Source organism: Coptis chinensis, chromosome 3, assembly GCF_015680905.1.
Source record: "Coptis chinensis isolate HL-2020 chromosome 3, ASM1568090v1, whole genome shotgun sequence".
NCBI classification, from domain to species: Eukaryota; Viridiplantae; Streptophyta; class Magnoliopsida; order Ranunculales; family Ranunculaceae; genus Coptis; species Coptis chinensis.
In genome coordinates, this window is record NC_141458.1 from 78,305,689 (window position 1) to 78,327,818 (window position 22,130).

The following is a 22,130-nucleotide window of genomic DNA, read 5'->3' on the forward strand; positions in this document are numbered from 1 at the left end:
TGCAACAGCTATGAGAATCTGAGCATCTGCCATCCAATATCCAACCCAAACTTCATACTTTCTTCGTTGCAAATCGATGGTGTTTCCAGCACATTTACAAACCAAATCCATTACTTGATATATACAAGAAACGAATCCTTATAATTTCTTATTATTAACAGGAAAGATTCCTCATATCTCAAACTGTTAGATTGCTTGAGTCGTCTGATAAGATCATCAAAATGTCTGGTAACCCATCAACATTAGTTATGCCAAAAAGAATAGGTCCAATAAGATTATAAGACAAACAGGGAATCGGCATTCCTGAACCTGATCTGTTCCTTCCCATAAAATCGATAATAATGGAAAAATCATTTTGAATATGTTACAACTTACAGAAAAGAAGATAATACATGACAAATCAATACAACAATCATCACTATGAGAACATCTAACAAAAATTTGTATTCAAATGATAAAACGCCAAGGGTATGAAACTTCCATGAGCTAGGTAATAAAACAATTGGAAATGTATATGTGAGTTTGTCGGACGTATACAAAATTTCTGTGGTCAGTTGTTAATTCAATCTGGGCTCTGAAATACAACCTGGTCAAAAGATACACGGGAAAAGGAATTAAAAGCAAAACAAAAGTAGAAATCTAAGCTTTTCTTTTGGTTGTCTTGCCCTTTATGACACTTAAAATGGCTATCCAAATGGTCCCCATACCGCAGCTCTTGGAGGATCAGAACTCAGAAACATCTCACAACATAACATTACATAACATGTAAATGATATGAAGGACCGTATGCATCATAACATATTAAGAATACATGTCCTATGTATTTAAGATATACATTTCAGAACCGCCTTACAATTCTAAAATTATAGTTGGTCGCACCCTGATGTCTACAACTTACACGTGGAAAATGTTCTTTCTAAATCAACCTCAACAGTACCTTTCTTCGTCAATTCAAATAGTTAATATTTATGGTTGGAACAAATGAAAGATATATCAAATGAGTCTAACCCAATGGTCGATACTATTGGGCAGCATGCCAAAAGCAGTATAGAGTAATAACATAACATAACACAACTACAAAAGATAAAATTAAATGACATTAAGGTAAATTAAACTCTTGAAAATTTAAAAAAAGTTACTGTATGAAGATATTATTGTCACCTTGATAATTGAGCTCATCAGTGCTGGAACCAGTGGTCTGGAAATGACCTAGTAACGCGGTGTAAGAACTGACATCACAGAAAAGAGGGCATAGTTAGCTTTATCCGCACTACCTCTAACAGATATAAAAGCGTAAGGTAATATATGCTTGGGCAGGTATATTAGCTAATCAACATAAGATTAACAGTGTACTTTTAGCTATTTCAATAAAAGTACAGTTGACAAACTAAAACAAAAGGATGTACAGAAGGTCAACCAGAATTCCTACAAACTAACAATGTAGATGGGTCAAAAACACAAGCTATGTTCATCACAAATGTAAGCAGTTTCATCCACACAGTACGCGAATGCAGTTAAATTCATTAAAATTTTGCTTGATACAGACATTTGACAGTTGACCAAGCAAAGGGTTCATCCTGATTTGAACGAGCTGAATGGGCTGCAATCAGACAAATTTTGAGACATTGAATGACTGTAATCCACTCTGGAAAAAGTTCACGCCCATGGAATCAGAACAATATCATACGATTTGCACTTGAAGAACAGACTTTGGGAAATAGTATGCTGCTTTGCCCTTCATTATGGAATGCTTTGCTTCAGTCAGTATACTTGGGGTCTCCCAAAGGAGAGTAGTGAAAGCATATATAAGTTACTTCACAGAACAAAAGTTGTCCAGTAACATACAGCCTAAAGCAGGTTATTGGTTTGGTGGTGGTACATCTAGTTCATAATAGCCAGGGTGCTCATGTATGTTAAAAACTTAACAAAATGGATAAAACATTCGAATTCAGGATCAATTCTGGAAATTAAATACTAGTGCACCTTCAATGCTCAACTACACAAATTATGTTTTCACTTTCCATCACATGTTAAAATCAAAACTTTCGCAAGTTACGTTCTACCCATCAAATTGAAAATTTGAACCACTATAATACAAATGCACGTTTCTAAACATGGCTAATCAAAATTGATCAGGACACCTATAATGTACTCAGAACATGATCATGTAGCAGCTAACAACTAACACCACGTCAACAAAACCGCCAAACAAAAATAATACTAATTATAATCAGTATCTTACTTGATTTTAAAATAGTAAAATTCACTTTAGAAGGCATATTAGAGAAAAAATAATTAATCACCAGAAACAAAATTTGGATATTCACACTTGCCCAACCAATTGCTTTTAGGCTGACTGAGTTCCTTCATTATTCGTACCCCACTCTTCGTCTGCTTCGTTACTGTTAACAAGAACAACACCATCTGTAGAGTCAGCATCTACCTCACCAGCTTCTTCAAGGTCTTGTTCTTCACCATTCTCTTCTACCATCTGAAACAGTAGATTTCAACGCAAAAAACTTGCTTCATCGACTAAGATTATTTGGTATATATAAAAGACTTGCAAAAGAATCTTATACTTGTAAGAAGCTAATACCTCTTGACCCAAATCTCCATTTTCAACTGGTGCCTCTTCTTCATTGATTTGCATGTTTTTGAAGACTTCAACGAGGTTTATATTCAATCTATCAGCAAAGTTCAAGTATTGTTCCGCAGGAGAGTAAATGCCCCTATAATAATGCATTAACATAACCATATAAAAAAGTGTTTTAAATCCCACATTGACTCGCACTATAAGTGCTTCGTAAAAAGAACAATCTATTTTCAAAGAATGCAACATATGAACACCTGCCCCCACGCCTCACATTAATTCCGTATAACATATATGTAGCATATGCCAGTGGTTATAGACCCCCACAAGTGTCGGTGCCACTGTAACATGAGATATTTCAGCAGTTGCAAGAATCTGACTACCTGTCATAATGTGTCGGTGTCATTGTAACATGAGATATCTCAGCAGTTGCAAGACAAAGAAACTCAGAGATCTAGGTTTAGATGCTATAATTAAGTAAATGAATATGTCCTTTGAAAATGGATTTAAGGATTTGGGGGTGATGAAGATGCTTCATGAAATGATGTTAGTAAAGATAAGTATGGGACAGAACGGCGGGGATGGTCGATGATGTTGGAGGAGGATATCAGCTAAAAGGTTGATATAGGTTCTAAGGGACTATTCTGGGATAACAAATGGTGCATAAATAGACCTCTTAAAACAGTTTACGAGGAAAGCTTAAGCATTTTTTATTCAGCTTTGGAAAGCTTTTCTTTATTGACAATCTCCAATTCCGGCTTTGAAGGTATTTTTCTTTTAATTCCTTAATGATCAATAATAGATTAGCATGTTAAAGATGTAGGATTAATTATTTTCCAACATATGGTATCAGAGCAGGTCTATAATCTATTTTTGATTTAATAGAATAATCAAATCTGAAATTTTTTGTTTGTACAAATATATAAGATATATGGTAATTTCATATCTGCATGTTCTAAGTTAGGAGTGTAAAAAAAAACCGTTGACCCATCATCCAGTAGGGTATCCGGTTTTCACCCACCACCCAAACCCGCACCGACCCGAAAACAAACCCGCCCCGCCACCGTTTTTACACGGTCGGACTATGGGTGTAAGTTCTATATTCAAACCCGACCCACCCATCAAGTCAAAACCGCTGACCCAACCGACCAGACCAAGTAGTCAAAAAATCGATTGTCAAAAACCGTTGACCCAACCCCGATGACCCGCATAGTTTCAAGAATCTAACTCTAATATTTTTGTATTTTGTTTATATTTTCTTTTAACTTTTGTAAGAATTTGGGATATATGAACACAAACTTATGAGTTCAACATCAATTTCAAATGTTCAAGTTTGAACATTCGGCAAATATCAAAAGTTCAAATTCAACTTTAAAATTTTGAAGAAGATGAATCATTCATCCTTGTATTGATTTCAAATTCTTTTAGTTTATATTTTATTGTTTTGTACCATAGATCCTCACTCCCATCTTTATTTTATCATGCTATGGAAAATAATCAATGTACAAATGGTAAATCACAAGAAAAAAGTTTCAAATTTGCAAATATGGTTTTGGGTTCAAATTCAAGTTTTTTTTTATTTTTGTTTTTTTTTTATTGATTGATTATATTTTTTTTCTCTATGTTGTAAATTGGAAATATATTACTTGCAGAATTAGAAAAAAAAAATTTGGGTAAAATTGGGTTAAAATGATAATTTACACCCAACCCGGATGACCCGCCCAAAACCCGCCCCATAAGCTGACCCAACAGGGCGGGTGATAGTACTAAGACATGACACTTCAACCCGCCCCGCCCCGCCCCATCGGGAACCAATGGATTTATATCTCCTAGACCCGCCCTGCCCCGACCCATCACTATTTGACCCGCGGTTGATCCGGCCAGCCCCGTATTACACCCCTATTCTAAATAATACAAGTACAATTTTTTTTGTACATACTATTTAAAATTGAAGAAGGAAAAGATATATTAACATAGTTAACATGAGATGTTAATTTTAATTAATATGATCGCATGCTTTCTCTAAGATTAGTATTAATCTGTTTTAAATCAATGTATCATCTAATTAGATGGTATATTTTCACTGATGGCGGTGCTTGTAAATTGAAAATTTTCAAAATACGTGTTAGATTAGTGAAGTAGAATGTATACGTGTCAATTTCGCTTGGTACAAATTTTTAAGACTTGTACATCAGCACAATAGAGACGCTGGGCATATATGCAAAGCACGACAAGTTCCGTCTTCTTACTTTTTATAGTTTGAATATAAAGGCAACTCTTTCTATAATCCCTTAAATAATGAGTTCAAGAGATTGTTAATGGGACCACATGCTAGTAAAGGACGAAATTTTTTTTCTTCTGAAAAGTGGATAATTGTTGAACTGACATGCAAGAGATCATTTGTAAAGCTTATAAGGCTTGTACAGTAGGCAAGGTTAACAGTGGTACATGAAAGTAACATGTGCACTTCTAATATTTTATGTTCAAGTTTGGAAGTTGTAGGGTACACTTTCATTATTCCATCCTTGCATAAATATTAAGATATAGGGACCACTTTTTATATTAGCAAAAGAAATAGGGACCATATGTACTAATTAATCTAGTATAAGCCAGTAAAGTACAGGGACCATGTGTTGTACTACAAGGTAAAAACTATATTGTTTTAGACGTGTGTACAATTCGCCGACTTTTTTGTCTACTGAAACAATAGAAGGAAAGGTATAGTATTAATTCATTGCATGAGATGCACAAAGACTAAGCACATGGACACATGGTAACAAATAATATACTTCTTGTTATATGCATATCTATTCCAAGGAAATACATGAGTACATGATATGTATATTTTCAAGTATGTAATTATTAAATAATATTCATAAGTACACACTTTGCATGCTAAATTAGATCTTTTTCTTATATGCATGCATGATAGTTATGAGATAACTATTTGCATATGATGCAAGCTATTCAGATTTTCCATAGTACACTAATATATCAATGATAATATATCAATGATAGATCTTTAATTTTGGCATGAGATGTATAGTCTATTAAAAGGTTAATAGAAAGATGACATTGTCATTAACTGTTAATGTTGAATAACTGTTAATGTTAAATATTTGTTGATTAAATATCCTTGGTTTATATAAATCAAGTGGTAAAGACATTTAATTTATGAATTGAATCTCTTGCTACACCATTATCAATTCAATAAGAATTATATTGTTAAATGTGATTAATATGATCCCTACGGATAAACTAATTCCATGCTAAAGTATTTTTGCCTATTATCTATTCTTGAGAAGAAAAATTCATGTATGGCTAGTGGGAGTGTTTTCCCTTATGGATTCATTATCTTGCGGTTACATTAATGAATTTTGATGATGATACACTTGACTGAAATATAGTTGACAACTCCACGGTTTTGTGCAATTACGTTTTGGTAGCAAAAAGAATGATAATGGAAATCATATTACGTATGACAAATTGATGGGTCTAGTAGAACCCGCCTGATTAAGTTGAATAATTTTGATGCCCTACAGATAAGAGATTATTCATAAATATTAGGTTTCTATTGCTTATATTTGTCTTAATGATACAATATTACATTGAGAGTGTTGTATTTTCATTATATAAGTGGGTAATTGGTTTATTAAATTCCCAAAACCAATATTAAATGCATTATAATAATTTTTGTGTATATGTAAATGTTCTAGATATGTCTCAATCAAATTTCAGTCCCTTAGCATCTATCTTGAAAGAAAACAAGTTGACTGGTCCTAATTATGTGGACTGGCGTAATATTAACATTATCTTGACTGTTGAAAGTTACAAATTCGTTCTCACTATCCCGAACCAGCAAACAATGCTAGTGCAAGGCTGAAAAATGAGTACAAAAAATGGCAAAAGGCCAATGAGATGTCCAAGTGTTATCTCCTGGCATCCATGTCAAACGTACTCCATCGCCAACACCAAAATTTTGGAACAACTACTGAGATCATGACCAATTTGCAAGAAATGTTTGGCGAACAAAATCGCACTAAACGTCAGATTGCAATGACAAACTTGATAAATACAAAAATGGATGATAGGACTCAAATTAGGGAGCATATCCTTGAAATGATTGGTTATGCCAATGAGTTGGAGATCCTATGCGCTGAAATAGACGCCAATTCTCAGGTTGATGCTATTCTTCAGTCTTTGCCAGTTTCATTTAATCAGTTCAAGTTGAACTACAACATGAACAATATGGATCTGACACTGCCGAGTTAATGATCTCTTTGCAGCAAGCTGAAGACTTAGTTAAGGTTAAGCCAAGTGTAATGGTCTCAGAAAATATTGGTGTTTCCAAGCCTAAGCCGAAAGGCAAAAGCAAGTGGAAAAAGGGTAAAAAGTTTGCTTTTGGGGCAAAAGGGGGAGTGGAGAAGAATTCAGGGGCTAAAGCAAAAGGTAATTGTTACCATTGTGAAAAGCTTAGTCATTGGAAGCAAAACTGTAGAGAGTATCTGACAATGAAACAAAAACAAAAAAAGGTATGCAATACCTTATTCTTGAAACCAAAGAGTTGGTTTTTCCTTTCGACACTTGTTATGTGGAATAAGAGACCACTAACTACTTTTGTAAAATGTTACAGGAGTTTCAGGAGAAAAGAAGGATGAATGAAAAAAAAGTGTACCAGGCACTAGGGACAAAGGCAAAGGTTGCTACAGTATCAATAGAAGTTTATTGTTTAGCATTAGAAAAAAAATGTTGGCTTTAGAAGACTATTATTATGTTCCAGGGATAAAGAGAAATTTGGTTTCTGTTTCTGCACTTTATAAGTCATAATATAATATTCTATTTCATTTTATTCAAAAGTTGTAATCAGATTAAATAGAAAGATTATTGCCTCTGGTATTTTGGAAAATAGTCTCTATTTACTTTCTTCTATGCTATAAATAAATGATACTGATATTGATATTAGTAATTCATCATATGTTATTACCTCAAAAGAGGATATTTTCTTCAGTTAATCCAATAAACTTGTGGCACTTAAAACTTGGTCATATCAATCTGAATAAGATTGATAACTTGGGTGAAAGATGGGAATTTAAGTTCACTCCCTTTATAATCTTCCTCAACCTGTAATCTTACTTAGAAAGAGAAATAACTAATAGATCTTTTAAAATAAAGGGTCAAGAGCCACATTGTTAATGTAGTACATACAGATGTACATGGGCCTATAAATGTGAAAACAAAAGATAACTTATCGCAAAATATGATTTTGTTTCAATTAAGTGCACCAAGAACTCTACAACAAAAAGAGATTGCAGAAAGAAAGAACATAACCTTATGGGGTATGGTTTGGACTATGGTGAGTTATTTAAACTCTCCCTATATCTTTTTAGAGATAAGCCTTAGATATGTCAGTAGATATTCCTATTTATGTTCAATCTAGATTAACTTATAATTTAGATAAAACTTCCATGTAAAGTTCAGAGTTTACCTAAACCTACTCCAGTACTTCATCGTAGTGGGAGGAAAATTAGTCCTTCAGAAAAGTTAACCCTATTATTAAGGGAAACTTTCTTTGTTATATCAGATGACAAGAATGTAGATCCTATAAACTACGAAGAAGCAATTTCTAACATTGATTTTTTGAGTAAATGGCTTGAATCAAATGAGATGAGAAATGGAGTCCTTGTATTCCAACAATGTTGGGAACTTGTTGATCCATTGCCAAATATTAAGCCTATTAAAAATAAATAGTTATTCATAGTTAAAGAGGAGCTGATAGAAATGTAGAGACTTTTAAAGCGAGACTGGTGGAGAATATGTTTACTCAAAAAGACAGTATCGATTATGAGAGAACTTTTTCGCCAATAACCACGAAAAGTCCATTAGAGTCCTTCTAGTGATTGTTGCTCATTATGACTATATGATTTGGCAAATGGATGTAAAGACTGAGTTTTAGAACCTAGAGGCTTTACAGTTTCTACAAGCTTTAAAAAGTTGGAATGTAAATGTTGATCAAACAATCAAATTGTTTGGTTTTGATCAATGTGAGGAAGAACCTTGTGTTTTACAAGGTTGAAAGTAAGATGGCAAAGTTTTTGGTCTCATATGTATATGAGACACTATTTATCATGAATGATATAGTCTACAAGGACCAAACACTAAATATTGTTATATGATTATGCATACCTTTTTATAGATAATATAGGTCTTAGAATAGTTGCTAAATGGCTTTGAAAGCCAGTGGGAGATTGTTGGGATATTTGGCCTTTACAAAGCCAATGAGCATTTATTATTTATCTATGATGATTAAATACACAAATCTTATTATTATACAAATGGGTGAACTAATATCATATGATGAAACCATAAGTTTCATAGGTAATAGAATTAGAACAATCAAACATATGAAGAGTCATGTGTAAGAGATTTGACTGTATCTATTTACCTAGAATGCTCACAGTTAGGTGTGAAGTCGGACGCTTCACTTATACGACTGTAATATACATAACTGTTATATGATAGGATGATTATATCTCTATCATTTGAGTATGACTCTAAGTTTCTATATTGGTGTAGTCACTTGACTGACACTGAGAGGATCAAAGTGAGAACACACTATAAATTCGATATTAAGGTTAGTGTGCAAATCTCACTCTACCAATTAATCCTTGGACTTGAAGAATTGTGAAAATTCATTATCTCAAATTTATTATTTTGAGACGTTAAAAGTAATGTCTATTCATAGACTAGACTTGACGTTTTGGATAATGAATGTAGGATGTCTTGAATCACGAATTCTAATAGTTAAATATTATTTTGAATCACGAATGTAGGATCCACCATTCTACGGAGTTAAATATTAGGAAATTGTGGCATAACTAATTGAACTCAAACCCGGCCGGTATAAGAAATAGTTTCTTAATGCTCAATTAATGTTGAATGTCATATTGGATCAATTAGACATGAGTGTGACAGTGAAGAACAAATTCTCAATGGTTTAATTGTGAATACAACTGAGGTGGAGGGACTTAGATTTAAATAATGGTAGGCAAAGACTTTCTTGATAGTTTCATAGGCCTTATTGTAAATATGGATTTGTTAATGGGCACTTTCCATATTAAAGAGATATATATATTAAAAGTGTTTTAGTATGTTTTAGTATATCAAGTACAAGTACTTGTGTGACAAGGACTTGTCCTTTTTGAAATAAGACTTGGAATCCTAAGTGGATCCCACTACACACACTTACATATTCTCAAAATTTCTCTATATAAAAGAATGACTTTTTGGTGAAAGAGACCATTAGTCTTCCACAACTAAAAATAAGAGAAAAGCAAAGTGTTTTATAGTGTATTGTGTAGTAAATACTATTAGAAGGCTGAAGACTAAGTTTTTTTTTATTCAGCTTTGCTACTAGAAGGCTGAAGACAAGTTTTTTTTTATTCAGCTTTGGAAAACTTTTCTTTATTGACAATCTCCAATTCCGGCTTTGAATGTATTTTTCTTTTAATTCCTTAATGATCAATAATAGATTAGCATATTAAAGATGTAGGATTAATTATTTCCCAACAGTTGGAGGAGCATATCAGCTAAAAGGTTGATATAGGTTCTAAGAGACTCTTCTGGGATAACAAATGGTGCATAAATAAACCTCTTAAAGCAGCTTAGAATGAGAATTATGTCATTACTCGTCATAAGAATAGAACGGTTTAGCAGCGTATTGTATTGAGAGACGGTAACCGTGATCAGGACTTGAACTTTAGGGGAGGAATGTTTGAAAGAGTAATGCAACAAGCACCTTCCACACTCTAGAGCTGACTGGTAGTGTGGCTGTCAAAGAGCTATATTGGAAATGGGAAAAGAGAGTAACTAAGAGCAAGTCCAATAGAGAGCTGCTAAAAGGTGCCACATGGGCCTTTTAGCTTGCCCAGCCAAATTTGGCACCCCAAAATCAAAAAACCAATCCAATTACGTTTTTTGTTTTGAAGTGCTAAATGATACGGATGGCATAGTTTCTGCCGTCCGTCCATTATTTTGTAACTTAAGTTGAATTTTTTTTGGACGGATGGCACACTTTCTGCAGTCCGTCGAAATTTAATACACGGACGGCAGAAACTATGTCGTCTGTCTCCCGAACTTATTATAGCACAGCTGCTAGCGAAAGTCTTAACTTTAGCTGGGTTTTTTACTCCTTCCAAATTTAAGACCCTTTTAGCAGCCCCATTGGAATGACATTTTTGTGGTTGGGGTACTATATTTGCCTTTAGCAGCCCATATAGACCCCTATTGGACTTGCTCTAAGAAAGACAGGGGTAGGATTTCCGGAGGATGCATGAGCTTAATTTGGCTTTGAAGGGAATATGGGTCCATAGATGGGTGGCTTGAGTCTAGATTTTGGAAAATCAATTTAGGGTCAAATAGTATAGACATCAGGACCCTGTGGGACAGTAATTTAATTCAAACCACTGATGCATACACTATTGTAGTTTTCTATGACAGAGTAGATTTAAAAAAAGTAACAAACAAAAAGAAATAAGTGATACCTAGTCTTTGTGATTTGAGATTCAACTGCAAGAGCAACCTGCCAGTCCTCAAACAAGTTAGGATACTCTTCAGGATCGGCCAAAGATTCTGCAGCTTTCTCATTAACCTGTCAAAAAACCCAAATGAGCAGTCAAGCAAGATTTCAATATATTTTGTTAATCTCCTACAACTTAACACAAATTAGAAAATAACTTCTAACACGACATAGAAGTCATACAAAAAGAGATCGCCTCTGAGTATGACTAAATGAAAACGTACAAAACATTAAAAAAAAAATGAAGTTATAAGGGGAAAAAAAGAACATTAAAGAGACCTTATTGAGGTCCTTTCTCCATATTGCCACCATCTCTGAAGCCTTGCTAGGAAGGTAGGACCGTGCCATCAAAGTAGCCTCCGGTATCCGATCGCTGCATTAGAGATTTACTAGTACCATTACTAACAAAATGTAAGAGAAGTAGAGAACTAAGGTGCAAAATCTGCAATCAATCTCGTGAATTACCTTTCCACCAGTAGCTGGATACACTCCTCCAATTTACCTAGCATGAATAAACATAGGAATGCAACATTGTTCTTTCCCTTCTTTCTGGCAAGAGATGCAAGCTCTGTTATTCCTTCTGCATCTCCAAGCGCAGAATATAAAAGCAACAAACCACTCAAATCCATTGCATGCCTTAAACATTCCTCAGCCATTTCTAACTGCATCAAAAGATGTTAACTGGAGTGTCAAAGGCAAGGGCAATGCTTTATAGTAGGTGATCCAGGATTTCTACAAAATAAACGGATAGACAGATAAACTATTGATTGTTGTGGAGCAATATAACTATCATTATCATGACAGAACACTAGCAGTCTATGGAAACATCATATCTGAACAAAAAGAGGTCAATAAGATAGTCATATATGTAACTCATCTTATCAACAGTATTGAGAAAAAAATAAAATCTGCCAATTAACCGAAACTGCTGAATCTATTAAAAGGAGTGAAGAACAGTCAATGCTGAACAAATGCGCCACCAGTTGAGAGGTGCTTAACAGAAGCCTGAAGAGTGGAGTTCTAAGAGTATAAAAAGGAAAATCAGTGGGTAATTAAGCCAGCATAAGGGTTTGTCACCCCTGAAACGAATTTATATTATTTTTAACCAAGATGGGAGCTGTTTGTGCAGCTTATATAATTTCTCCATCCATAATTCTCTCTTCTATTATTATTCTTTTTTTCTTTACTTTCTTTTATTTACTGGTGTCTTTCAATGAACAAGAAAGAAAATTTAGGGTTAGCTAAGATTACTCAAGAATTTATTGACAGCCAAAATACCTTTCCACTAGACATGGCTAATTGTCCTAACTGCTTCCATTTGGATTCACTGTGTGCTTCGGATGCAATTGCCTGCAAAGAAAAGTCTCCATCTTCAAAGAAAATAAATGAAAGTTGCAAACTTAAAAAGGGACATCATCAATTTAATCAAAAGTCCAAGTGCTTTACCAAAAATTAGCAATTTAGCATTTTTTATTAGCATTAGAATGGCACATAAAGTTCCTTTATCAACTTCTATTAACTTACAATCAAGTAAGTCTCACCTTTGCAACCTCCAATTTACCAAGTTGTATAGCTAAATCAAATCTGTAATTAGGATCTGTAGCTACTTCAAGTGCTTCCTCCATCATATCTCGGGATTCCAAGAAACGAGCCACACTGACAAGTAAAAAAGAATGTTTTAAGATGGTCGGAAACAAGCAACATGGCTTAAATGAGAAGCTGACCAGTTCCAAATTCAGGGTAACAAACAGGCTTTATATTTTAAAATATACTAATAGCTAAGAAACATTTCATATTTCTCGTAGATATTTAGGGAGTTTAAAAATTGAACTAATACCAACAACCTAGCACCCACCTACAGACTAGTCTAAGGTCTTATTTGCGATTGAAGGGTCTCTGCTTTTGTCTATTTTTTTCCAGCATTTTACAGTAAAAAGGGCAAAAGGCAGTTTATAGGCAGCAATCCTCAATTGTGAAAAAACTCGTAATACAAAAATTCATGATTTTTTTTGTATTATCAATTATGAAGTATAACTCAATTGGTTTTCCTGCTATCGCCATGAATTATGCCTCAATCTAAACCGCATTATTTTTTCAAAAATATTTTCCAAGGTATCCCAATGAGATTTGGAAAAAATCATCCCCACAGGAAAAAAAGCAAATACAGAAATCAAAATTCCAATCCAAGTCAGTTGGTTTTCTGGTATTTCGTCTCAGAAGATAGATCCTCAAAATTAAAGCACATTCCACCTTGACAAAAAGTTTTTTTTTCCCTTTTTTCCACCTCATTTTACATACAGCAGATAATTTCATATACATCGGAATATTTCATCTGTGATAATGAGACATGATTATAACAAGAAAAAGGAGTAATAAAAGAGACATTCTTATAGCAACAAATAGGAATTGTACCTATTGTAATGCTCCGTTGGAATTGATGGTAAGATCTCACTTGCTCGTTCCAAATCTCCACGCATCACAAGAGTCTTATACTCGATCAAACTGAGAAGTAGTGTGTATCCCACAACACTGCATATGAATGAAAATCAAACAATAAAGGTCAAAAATTGCTAGCATAAACACTCATTGCTTCCCAATTATGTAATCAAGACTTACTTAAACTCTTTGTCGATAAGATATACACGACTTTGATTGGCAAGGTATCCCAGCAAGTACATAGGCCGGTCTAAGTGAAACATGGTAGTCACCTGATACAAATAATCATATACTATGGTGAACGCATGCTTCCATGAAATGAGAACCTCAAATTTTCCAGACATAAGATTACATAGACAGCATACCTCACCACCAACACAGTAGTTAAGTCGCCAAGAGGAGTTATTGTATATGAAACAATCTCCAACCCATAATCCAGTTCGAACTCGTTCATTTATCTCCTGAAGAAGCTCAAAGGCATTCTTAACACCCTCCTCCTCCACTGGCTTCCCACTATCCAAATAAGATGATACAATGTCCTTCTGAAATTATAAGTACCATGATTCAGATTTTCAATGTTTTATGTGTTTAGTATTACTGTATTAGATATGTTACAGGCATTATGCTACATTATGTTACTTAAGACGTCGCTAACAATGGGAAATATAAATGTAAGTACTACACATGTAAGGGATCCTACATTGTACTTCAGAATGTAAAATGATGTATCGCTAGCAATCGCCACCAAATCACCACTATCTGCCCAATAAAGATTCTGAAACATCAAAGACATAAAAGAGAAATAAAAAAAGGTGTTAACTGCAGTGTAGTAAAAAATCAACTAAACAGTAACTGAATACGTAAATAAGCTTCCGAAGTCATGCGGATTCTCACTTTGACATTAACATCAATGCGACAAATCAATCTGCACTCAGCCCAGTCATAAAAACAAATGAAGTCATTTGAACACATTGCTAGTAAGGTTCCCCCAAAGATATGCTCAGCAGAAAATGATGGCCGTATACTCTTCTTTTCCTGGAAGATTTCAGCATCATAATATTTAGTTGGAAAAGGATAACAGATACACGTATGAGAGAGAGTTCTCGAATTATCAACCAAATATTTATACTTACAGTAGCTTGTACAAGGTGTTTACGATCTTGCAGAAAATAAACGATTTATGGAAGAAATTTCCAACCACATGGTTCTCAACTAAATCAGTATGTCAAAGATGTCATGGACGATCAACTAAAAGAGTGGTTTAATATTACAATTATCATCATCATCATCATCATCATCATCATCATTATTATTATTATTATTATTATTATTATTATTATTATTATTATTATTATGATATCCATAAGACAATACTCATTAATGATTGATCGCAAGAAACATAATAGAATAATAATTTTACAATGATATTCCAGCCTCATGAATGTTATCAACTGAGGTCTGAGAGAGTTGTCACAAAATCAGTTCATGTATGTTTTCCGAAACAAGAACATGAAAAAAGTATTCAATGAATATTTATACTATTTATCGAAAAAAAAATTAATATTTATACTTATAGTAGCTTGTACAAGGTATTTACGATCATGGTTCTCAACTAAATCAGTATGTCAAAGATGTCAAGGATGATCAACTAAAAGAGTGGTTTTTATTATTATTATTATTGTTGTTGTTGTTGTTGTTGTTGTTAGGGAACACAATTTTCCATTGACGTTTTTACCACTTCCACGGATTTTCAGGGCATTGGACAAAACTACCCTCAATTTAAACAGTGGATGTTATGGGTATTTATATGTCCAATATACTGCAAATTCGTGGAAGTGGCAAAAACGTCCGTGGAAAATTCAGTTCCCCATTATTATTATTATTATTATTATTATTATTATTATTATTATTATGAATTTATGATATCTGTAAGACAATACTCATTAATGATTGATCGCAAGAAACATAATAGAATAATAATTTTACAATGATATTCCTGCCACATGAATGTTATCAACTGAGAGAGTTGTCACAAAATCAGTTCACGTATGTTTTCCGAAACAAAAACATGAAAGAGTATTCAATGAATTTAACATAATAGTATATAATACAGTAATGAAAGAAGTTAATATACTAAATTTGGAAGGGAACCTGAAAATTTTTACTGAAGATTTTGATCCTTGATGTACTTTCTCTCGCAGCATATTCTCCATCCAATGACCAAACAACTTCCAATGCTGATCCAAATGACCTATTTCTCCATGCCAAAGCTGTGTATATTATGTATTCCCCGTCCCCACAAACAACAACAAACCTCCCATTCGGATTATGCTTCAAACTCTGAAAACACAAACAAAAAGGATAAATAAATACGGAACTCATTCATATTATATTACCAAAAGACTATGGAGGTAATGGAACTGGAAAGAACTGCAGTCTTGGCTTTTAAATCACAAACAACTACCATGTGTTTTTTTTTTTATGAACAGCAACCACAACAAAAAATTAAAAACCGTAATGGCAATTGTTGATATGTTTAATATAGTCCCACAAGCGACATTGAAAGCCTTCCTTTACAATTATATAAATACCGGGGCCTCTTCACTCATCACCAACTGGTTTTGAGTTGGATGCTCCTAAAGTTTAAGATTTAACATAACATTAAAAATATATCAAACACTTTAAAATCTAACCAAATTAAGTCAAGCAACAAAGTCACAATCACCTTGCAATATATGTGTTTACAACTACTCTAACTTAATGGAAAAACTTCTGTAGTTTGCAATGATAACTGGAGCTCAGAGAGGGTTCATGACTGAACGTCCTCATCCAGTGACATGCAGACACAACCACTGACATCTATATAGCACATAAAACCCACATGCTAGAAGTTGACCTTAGAACAACACAAGCGAAGCTGATCCAAAATTATATTACGGGTTTATCAAAAATTAATCATATTTTAAATTCTTCACATAGTTATTAATGTTTCTTATTGGATAGTCATACACGGCAGCTTCAAGCAATCTTTAGATAATTCAATTTATGACGGTCTGATGCAAATTTTTCACAAATTGCATGTATTTATGTGTACTTTTCATTAGGATGCATTTAGATAGGTAGAAAAGTTGCAGGCTGCTAAACCTGGCAGAGTCTGAACGGGGTAAAAGAAAAGGAAAAAGGAAGACCATCATAAATTTTTTGTTGGTAAGAAATGAAGATGAAACAAAAACGAGCCTGATGTAGACATGCGAGATGATGACGTAGCTTGTAAGTACCTTCTCTTTAACAGAAATGCTCCTTTTGTTTTTCTCTTAGACCCTCAAAGTATAAGTAGCTAAAGGTACCTATATTTATAGTATGCATTGTTGTGCTAGTTCGCCACCAGAATCTGTATAAGAGGGACTTTCGAAAAAAAGAGGAGTACCTTTTCAAGGATGCATAATTGGCTGGGACCATGTATCAAGATAGTTCTGGCTAACATTTCGTATTATAGGTTACTCATGTTTTAATCCTAATAACTACTTTCCTACTTTCCGTGTACATTGTTTGCCGGTTTGACTGTTTGTCCATATATCAATTCCTTCACTATCTATGAAAAAAATTAAATAACAAATATGATAACAAAATAAGTATCCCAAAAAACAAGAGCTTCATGCTAAACATAGGATAGACCAGCTCACTCAGTTCAAAGAATACTGTGTGAGTATGTTTTTAACTTTAGTGGTAGATATGCTTAGGATTCAAGTGCAAGTAACCAGATTCGTTCAACAGCGTGCTGACTTATTATACGAGTAGAAAGTAGAAAAAAAAATTTGGCCAACAGTGCCACTTTGAGTTTCATAACAACAGCTGTGAAAGATCCGGACGGTCAAAAGCATAGGATGCTGCACACTCTGACAACTCTGAAAAGTTTGTACATTAGAAGCAGCAGACCAACTTACCTGAGGATAAATATCACAGCTCCCCAACTCCTTTACAGCTAATGGTAATCTCTCCCCTTCTGTAGCCTGAAAAATAAAATGAACAAGATTTACTTGAGCAAATACATACTTTCACTTCAGGTTTTCATGTCAAGCAACAGAGACGTGAAACAGATCTAATAGGGCACCAAACCTCCAAATCTGAGCCCACACTCTTGATGTTCACAGTTTGTATTTCATTATGCTTGGCCCAAATAATTTTCCCACTACTGTCCATACTAGCTACTGGTTCTTCTCGACCAATTTTAATCATAATGCTTCCTTCATCATAACCAAGCACAATACTAAGCAAAAAAAGAGGAAAGAATTGATTAGGACGGTAGCAATTATGAAGATATCATAAACAAGTGTATGACAAGTTGACAACTTTAGAAGAAAGTTACTGCAATCTGTCCCATTAAACTCTCAAGTAGGATGGTAGCAATAATGAAGATATCAATTGAGAACTTTACAGACATATGCAAAATGACAAGCCCACTGAAAAGAGTAAAACATACGCAGTGTTTAAACAACTGAGGCATACTCCTTGAGGCGAGCCTCATATGATCACACCCAATACCGCAATGAGTTTATATAAGAGGCTTACAAATCAATCGTATGAGGTGCTCATCTTGAGCTAATAGCACTGAGGCGTATCAAGGCTACAGAAAGTATTAGGTACCCAAAACCAACTAAACTTTGTTTATATTTCTGTTTTTCCCCCACTAATTCCACACTCCCTCCAAATAACAATAACAACCGTAAAAGGTCTGATTTAAGGTCTCCATCACTCTGTGTACCCACAAGGGGAAACCTATAGTGTCAATAGCTTTTGGATTTGTTTTAATGCTAGTACGTATTTTATTCCTTTTCTGGACATTAAGGATCAGCCAACAATGGACTTTGAAAATTTCCATAACCCTCTCAGAGGCCTGGCACATCAAGGCTCTCACGGGTCTCTTCAAATATGTATGTAGAAAATTGTAGAAAAGAGATAGAGCCGACCAAGTTCAAACTCATACAAAAAGATACACAAAAAATATTCAACACTCACCGTCGTGAACCTTTCAAGTATCCGACAGCCCAAGCTCTCTCAAGACCATAATTCAATGTGTTCTCCAGCCTGTACATTAACAAAGAAAATAAAAACAAAACAAATAAGGTAAACTGGGATTAGTAGTATGTTACTTCACTAATTAGTAAGTATTAGCGCATGCATACAAAACAAAAATTAAGTTACAGAGTCACAGACCAGCCCATCCATTCAATAACTATCAAAACTCCCACCAAACTATAACTGCAACACCACGTTACTAATTGTGATTTTTCATTTTAAGTACAGAAGAATGAAAGAATAGCCTGTTCGTGTAAGAAATGGACAAGCTAGACATACTGATCTCAATATCTCATTATTTCACAAACCTTTTTTTTTATTCCAATGGATTTACACTTAGCGATGAATAAGAAAGGGTGACACATAAATCCTACTAATGTCTGGGTTGAAGCTAGGGCAGGGAATCGGGTCGGGTAGACCCGAATCCAACCCGACCCGATTACCGAATACATCGGGTTCGGGTGCATTTTTGTATCCGTTTATTTATTCGGGTCGGGTTCGGGTTCAGATAAAAAATTTGGGCTTTTTTTTAATTTTTAGTGTTATCCGATCGGTTCAGTCGGGTTCGGATATTAAATTTCGGTTTTATTCGGGTTCGGATATTGTGAAACTATTCGGATTCGAATATAGCCGAACCCGACCCGATCCCTGCCCTAGTTGAAGCTGAGACTTTTGAAGAATGGAAAGGTTAACTATGTAATATGTATGTTGTTGAGATATATATTTCCACACCAGGTAATATAGAAGATCTTGAGGCTGGTCCAGTCATAGCCAATTGATTTTGAGTTGGATGCTTGAAGTTAAAGATGTAAATGTAAGAATGTATTAGACCTAACATGAATCAACCATAAGAGCAGATATGTTGCAACAATTGCAGAAGTTCAAGGATAAGCCGATCTGCTCACTGCCAATTGGTTTTGACTTTTGAGTCGGATGCACGGAATTTAAGACAAACAGAAAAATGTATTACAGCTGATTTATGGGATGAGTCCTCAACCATAGGAGCAGAAATATTACAACCACAAAAAGACTTTTTTTCTTAAAAGACAAGTCATATAGTGAATCTAAACTGCAGTTTCTTTTTTCATATTTAGACATTCATATATGACTATTTTCCGCAAGGCGTAGACTATTCAGTTACAAGAACTACCACGAAATTGTACCGAGAAACATTTTTATTAGTCCTATCAGCTCGTGACAATAACAAACAAAATTACCTGTATGTGGTTGCATGCCATATCCGGACTGTCCCATCCTCAGCCCCAGAAATTATTATGGGAAGTTCAGGATGAAAGCATACAAAAGAAACATTGTGTGTATGGCCTTCTAGCGTCTGAATACAGGTCTTGGTTTGGTAATCCCACACCTGCTTTAACAAACAGATGAACTTAAGTAATCACACATGAAGAATCTAAAGACTGAAGAAGAACAATTAGGGTCCAAACCTTGACAGTATGATCATCAGAGCCCGTGACTAGGTATGGCCTATCGCCACCGGTGAAATAATCAACAGAGTTCACCCCTTTTGAATGGGCGTCCAAAGTAAAATTTGGATCGGGAGAACCAAGATTCCAAATCTGGAGACGAAAGAGTTTCCAGATATTAAAGTCAATTGAAGAAAAAATATGCATCAATAGGTTATATGCTTAAACAGAAGCTAAAAGTATAACTACATATCTCATGCAGAAACTTTCACACACCTTTATGGAATGGTCAAGGGAGGCACTTGCAAAAGTGTTTGTGTCTTTTGGATTGAACGTAACTTGCATCACGTAATGTGAGTGCCCCTCAAATATTTGAGTGCACAACCAATCTTTTTCCCAATCCCAGAGCTTTATAAGTGAATCATCGGCTGATGACAACACATAAGGAAGGGTTGGGTGGATAGCCAAACTTCTGATATAGTCGTTATGAGCTTCAAGCACTTTGACCTTGTCCATTGTATTGTAATTGTAGACACGGATAGCAAAGTCATCAGATCCAGTAACAACCCATTGTTTACGTGCAATAAATTTTGATGTCCGGACTGCAGTTATTTTTGTCAAAAGTGGAGGTTATAATAGGTATTAAAAATCTCCAAATGAATATGAACATGCAAAAGATAGGCATAACTTACCAGGTAGGTGCGAAACTTCAAAAGACTTGGCCATAGTCTGCAGTAATATGAAGACATTTCATTATAAACTGTCCAGAATACATATCATCACAGAATGACTTGTCCATATACAATTTTTATCCCCTTCGCTCCAAAAAGTCCGCTTTACTAGTTAGATAGTTTAGTGCAAACTACTATACACTTATATACAAAGATTGCGTGTAGCTGAAATATGCCCCACCCTGCCATTAAGTGTCCAATATCACCACATTCTAATAAAAAAAAACCTTGCCTGAGAATGGTAGTTCCAGATAAAAACACTTCCAGTATAAAGGCTCACAAGAATCCTACATTAAAAAAAAAATCCACGTCATCACACCAACAACTCATAATAATACATTAAAAAAAAAAACACACATATCCTTAAATGATTACCATGGTTCAGTTGGATGTAGATCCACAGACTTCACTCTTTCAGATCTATTCGTTAGTTTTCTCTGCTCATTATTACATATATATTCCACGTCACAGCATTTCAAAACAATATAAGTATTTTGACTAAACCAAATTTAAGCATACCTTTATATCCAGTCGTAGAGGCTGCCAAAATAATAAAGCAAAATTTCATTAGCTATAATTTAGTTCGAGTATTTAAACATTTTTTTAAAAAAAACAATAATAATAATGAGTGATACATAGTTACATACCATTTTGTTGCTGACGGAAGAGTAGGACGAAGAATGAGGAGAGAGAGAGTGTGTGTTTTTTTTGTTATGTCTCAAAATTTGGAAGAGTATATAAAGGTTTTTGAGATTTAGATGAATTACGATAATGCCACTGATGTTAGAACGTCACTAGAGTCGTTAAAAGCCGTTGATCAAGATTTATGTTGAGTTATTTGACGGTTTAGATTTGATTTGTTTGTGGTCATTTGCGTTTACCTCCGTTGCAAGTTCGAGGAAATTTCAGTGGATGTTGCGGTTTATATCGAAACAAAAACGAGATATTGCTTTTTATCAACTGAAATATTACGGGGAGCTTTTTCTAAGAGCATTCCCAATGCAACTCACTGTAAGGGGAAATAGGGACTTTCAGATGTCACCCTTATGGAGCCAAAAACCCTTGCCCAATGCAAGAGTGATAATGAGGGTAGCTTGTAATTCAGTGACAATGAGGATAACACTTGCTACGGAGATAGCTGCTGAGTTATGAACTTCTGACGGAAAAACATTCCGTCCAGATTATAAAACTCACCGGACAAAATAAAACATCCCCATCTCGATATATTTCTTTTTCTTCAAACGGAATAAAACATCTCGTCTAGAGTCCTAACGGCTAGTTTATATCCAACAATGGTC

At 34.5% G+C, this 22,130-nt stretch overlaps 1 protein-coding gene across 2 annotated transcripts; it reads right to left on the bottom strand.

Annotated features, from left to right (window-relative positions):
• Window positions 1-294: 294 nt before the first annotated feature.
• LOC147510956 (coatomer subunit beta'-2-like) lies at window positions 295-21,583 on the bottom strand. Of its 2 annotated transcripts, none has more exons than XM_086602775.1 (26): window positions 21,480-21,583; window positions 21,352-21,372; window positions 21,208-21,269; window positions 21,065-21,119; window positions 20,794-20,830; window positions 20,378-20,703; window positions 20,123-20,254; window positions 19,895-20,043; window positions 18,618-18,686; window positions 17,718-17,868; window positions 17,546-17,611; window positions 15,753-15,941; window positions 14,496-14,636; window positions 14,302-14,376; window positions 13,967-14,143; window positions 13,782-13,873; window positions 13,578-13,694; window positions 12,707-12,821; window positions 12,444-12,515; window positions 11,631-11,827; window positions 11,445-11,538; window positions 11,131-11,237; window positions 2,597-2,729; window positions 2,334-2,491; window positions 1,162-1,229; window positions 295-586 (listed from the first exon to the last, which is right to left on the bottom strand). In XM_086602775.1, exons 1-24 carry the CDS (start codon window positions 21,480-21,482, stop codon window positions 2,348-2,350), a joined length of 2,724 nt encoding a protein of 907 aa, XP_086458901.1. In that variant the 5' UTR covers window positions 21,483-21,583; the 3' UTR covers window positions 295-586; window positions 1,162-1,229; window positions 2,334-2,347. The 2 variants fall into 2 exon arrangements, with proteins under 2 accessions (XP_086458901.1, XP_086458899.1); XM_086602773.1 differs by having other exon boundaries at window positions 2,304-2,491.
• Window positions 21,584-22,130: the final 547 nt, after the last annotated feature.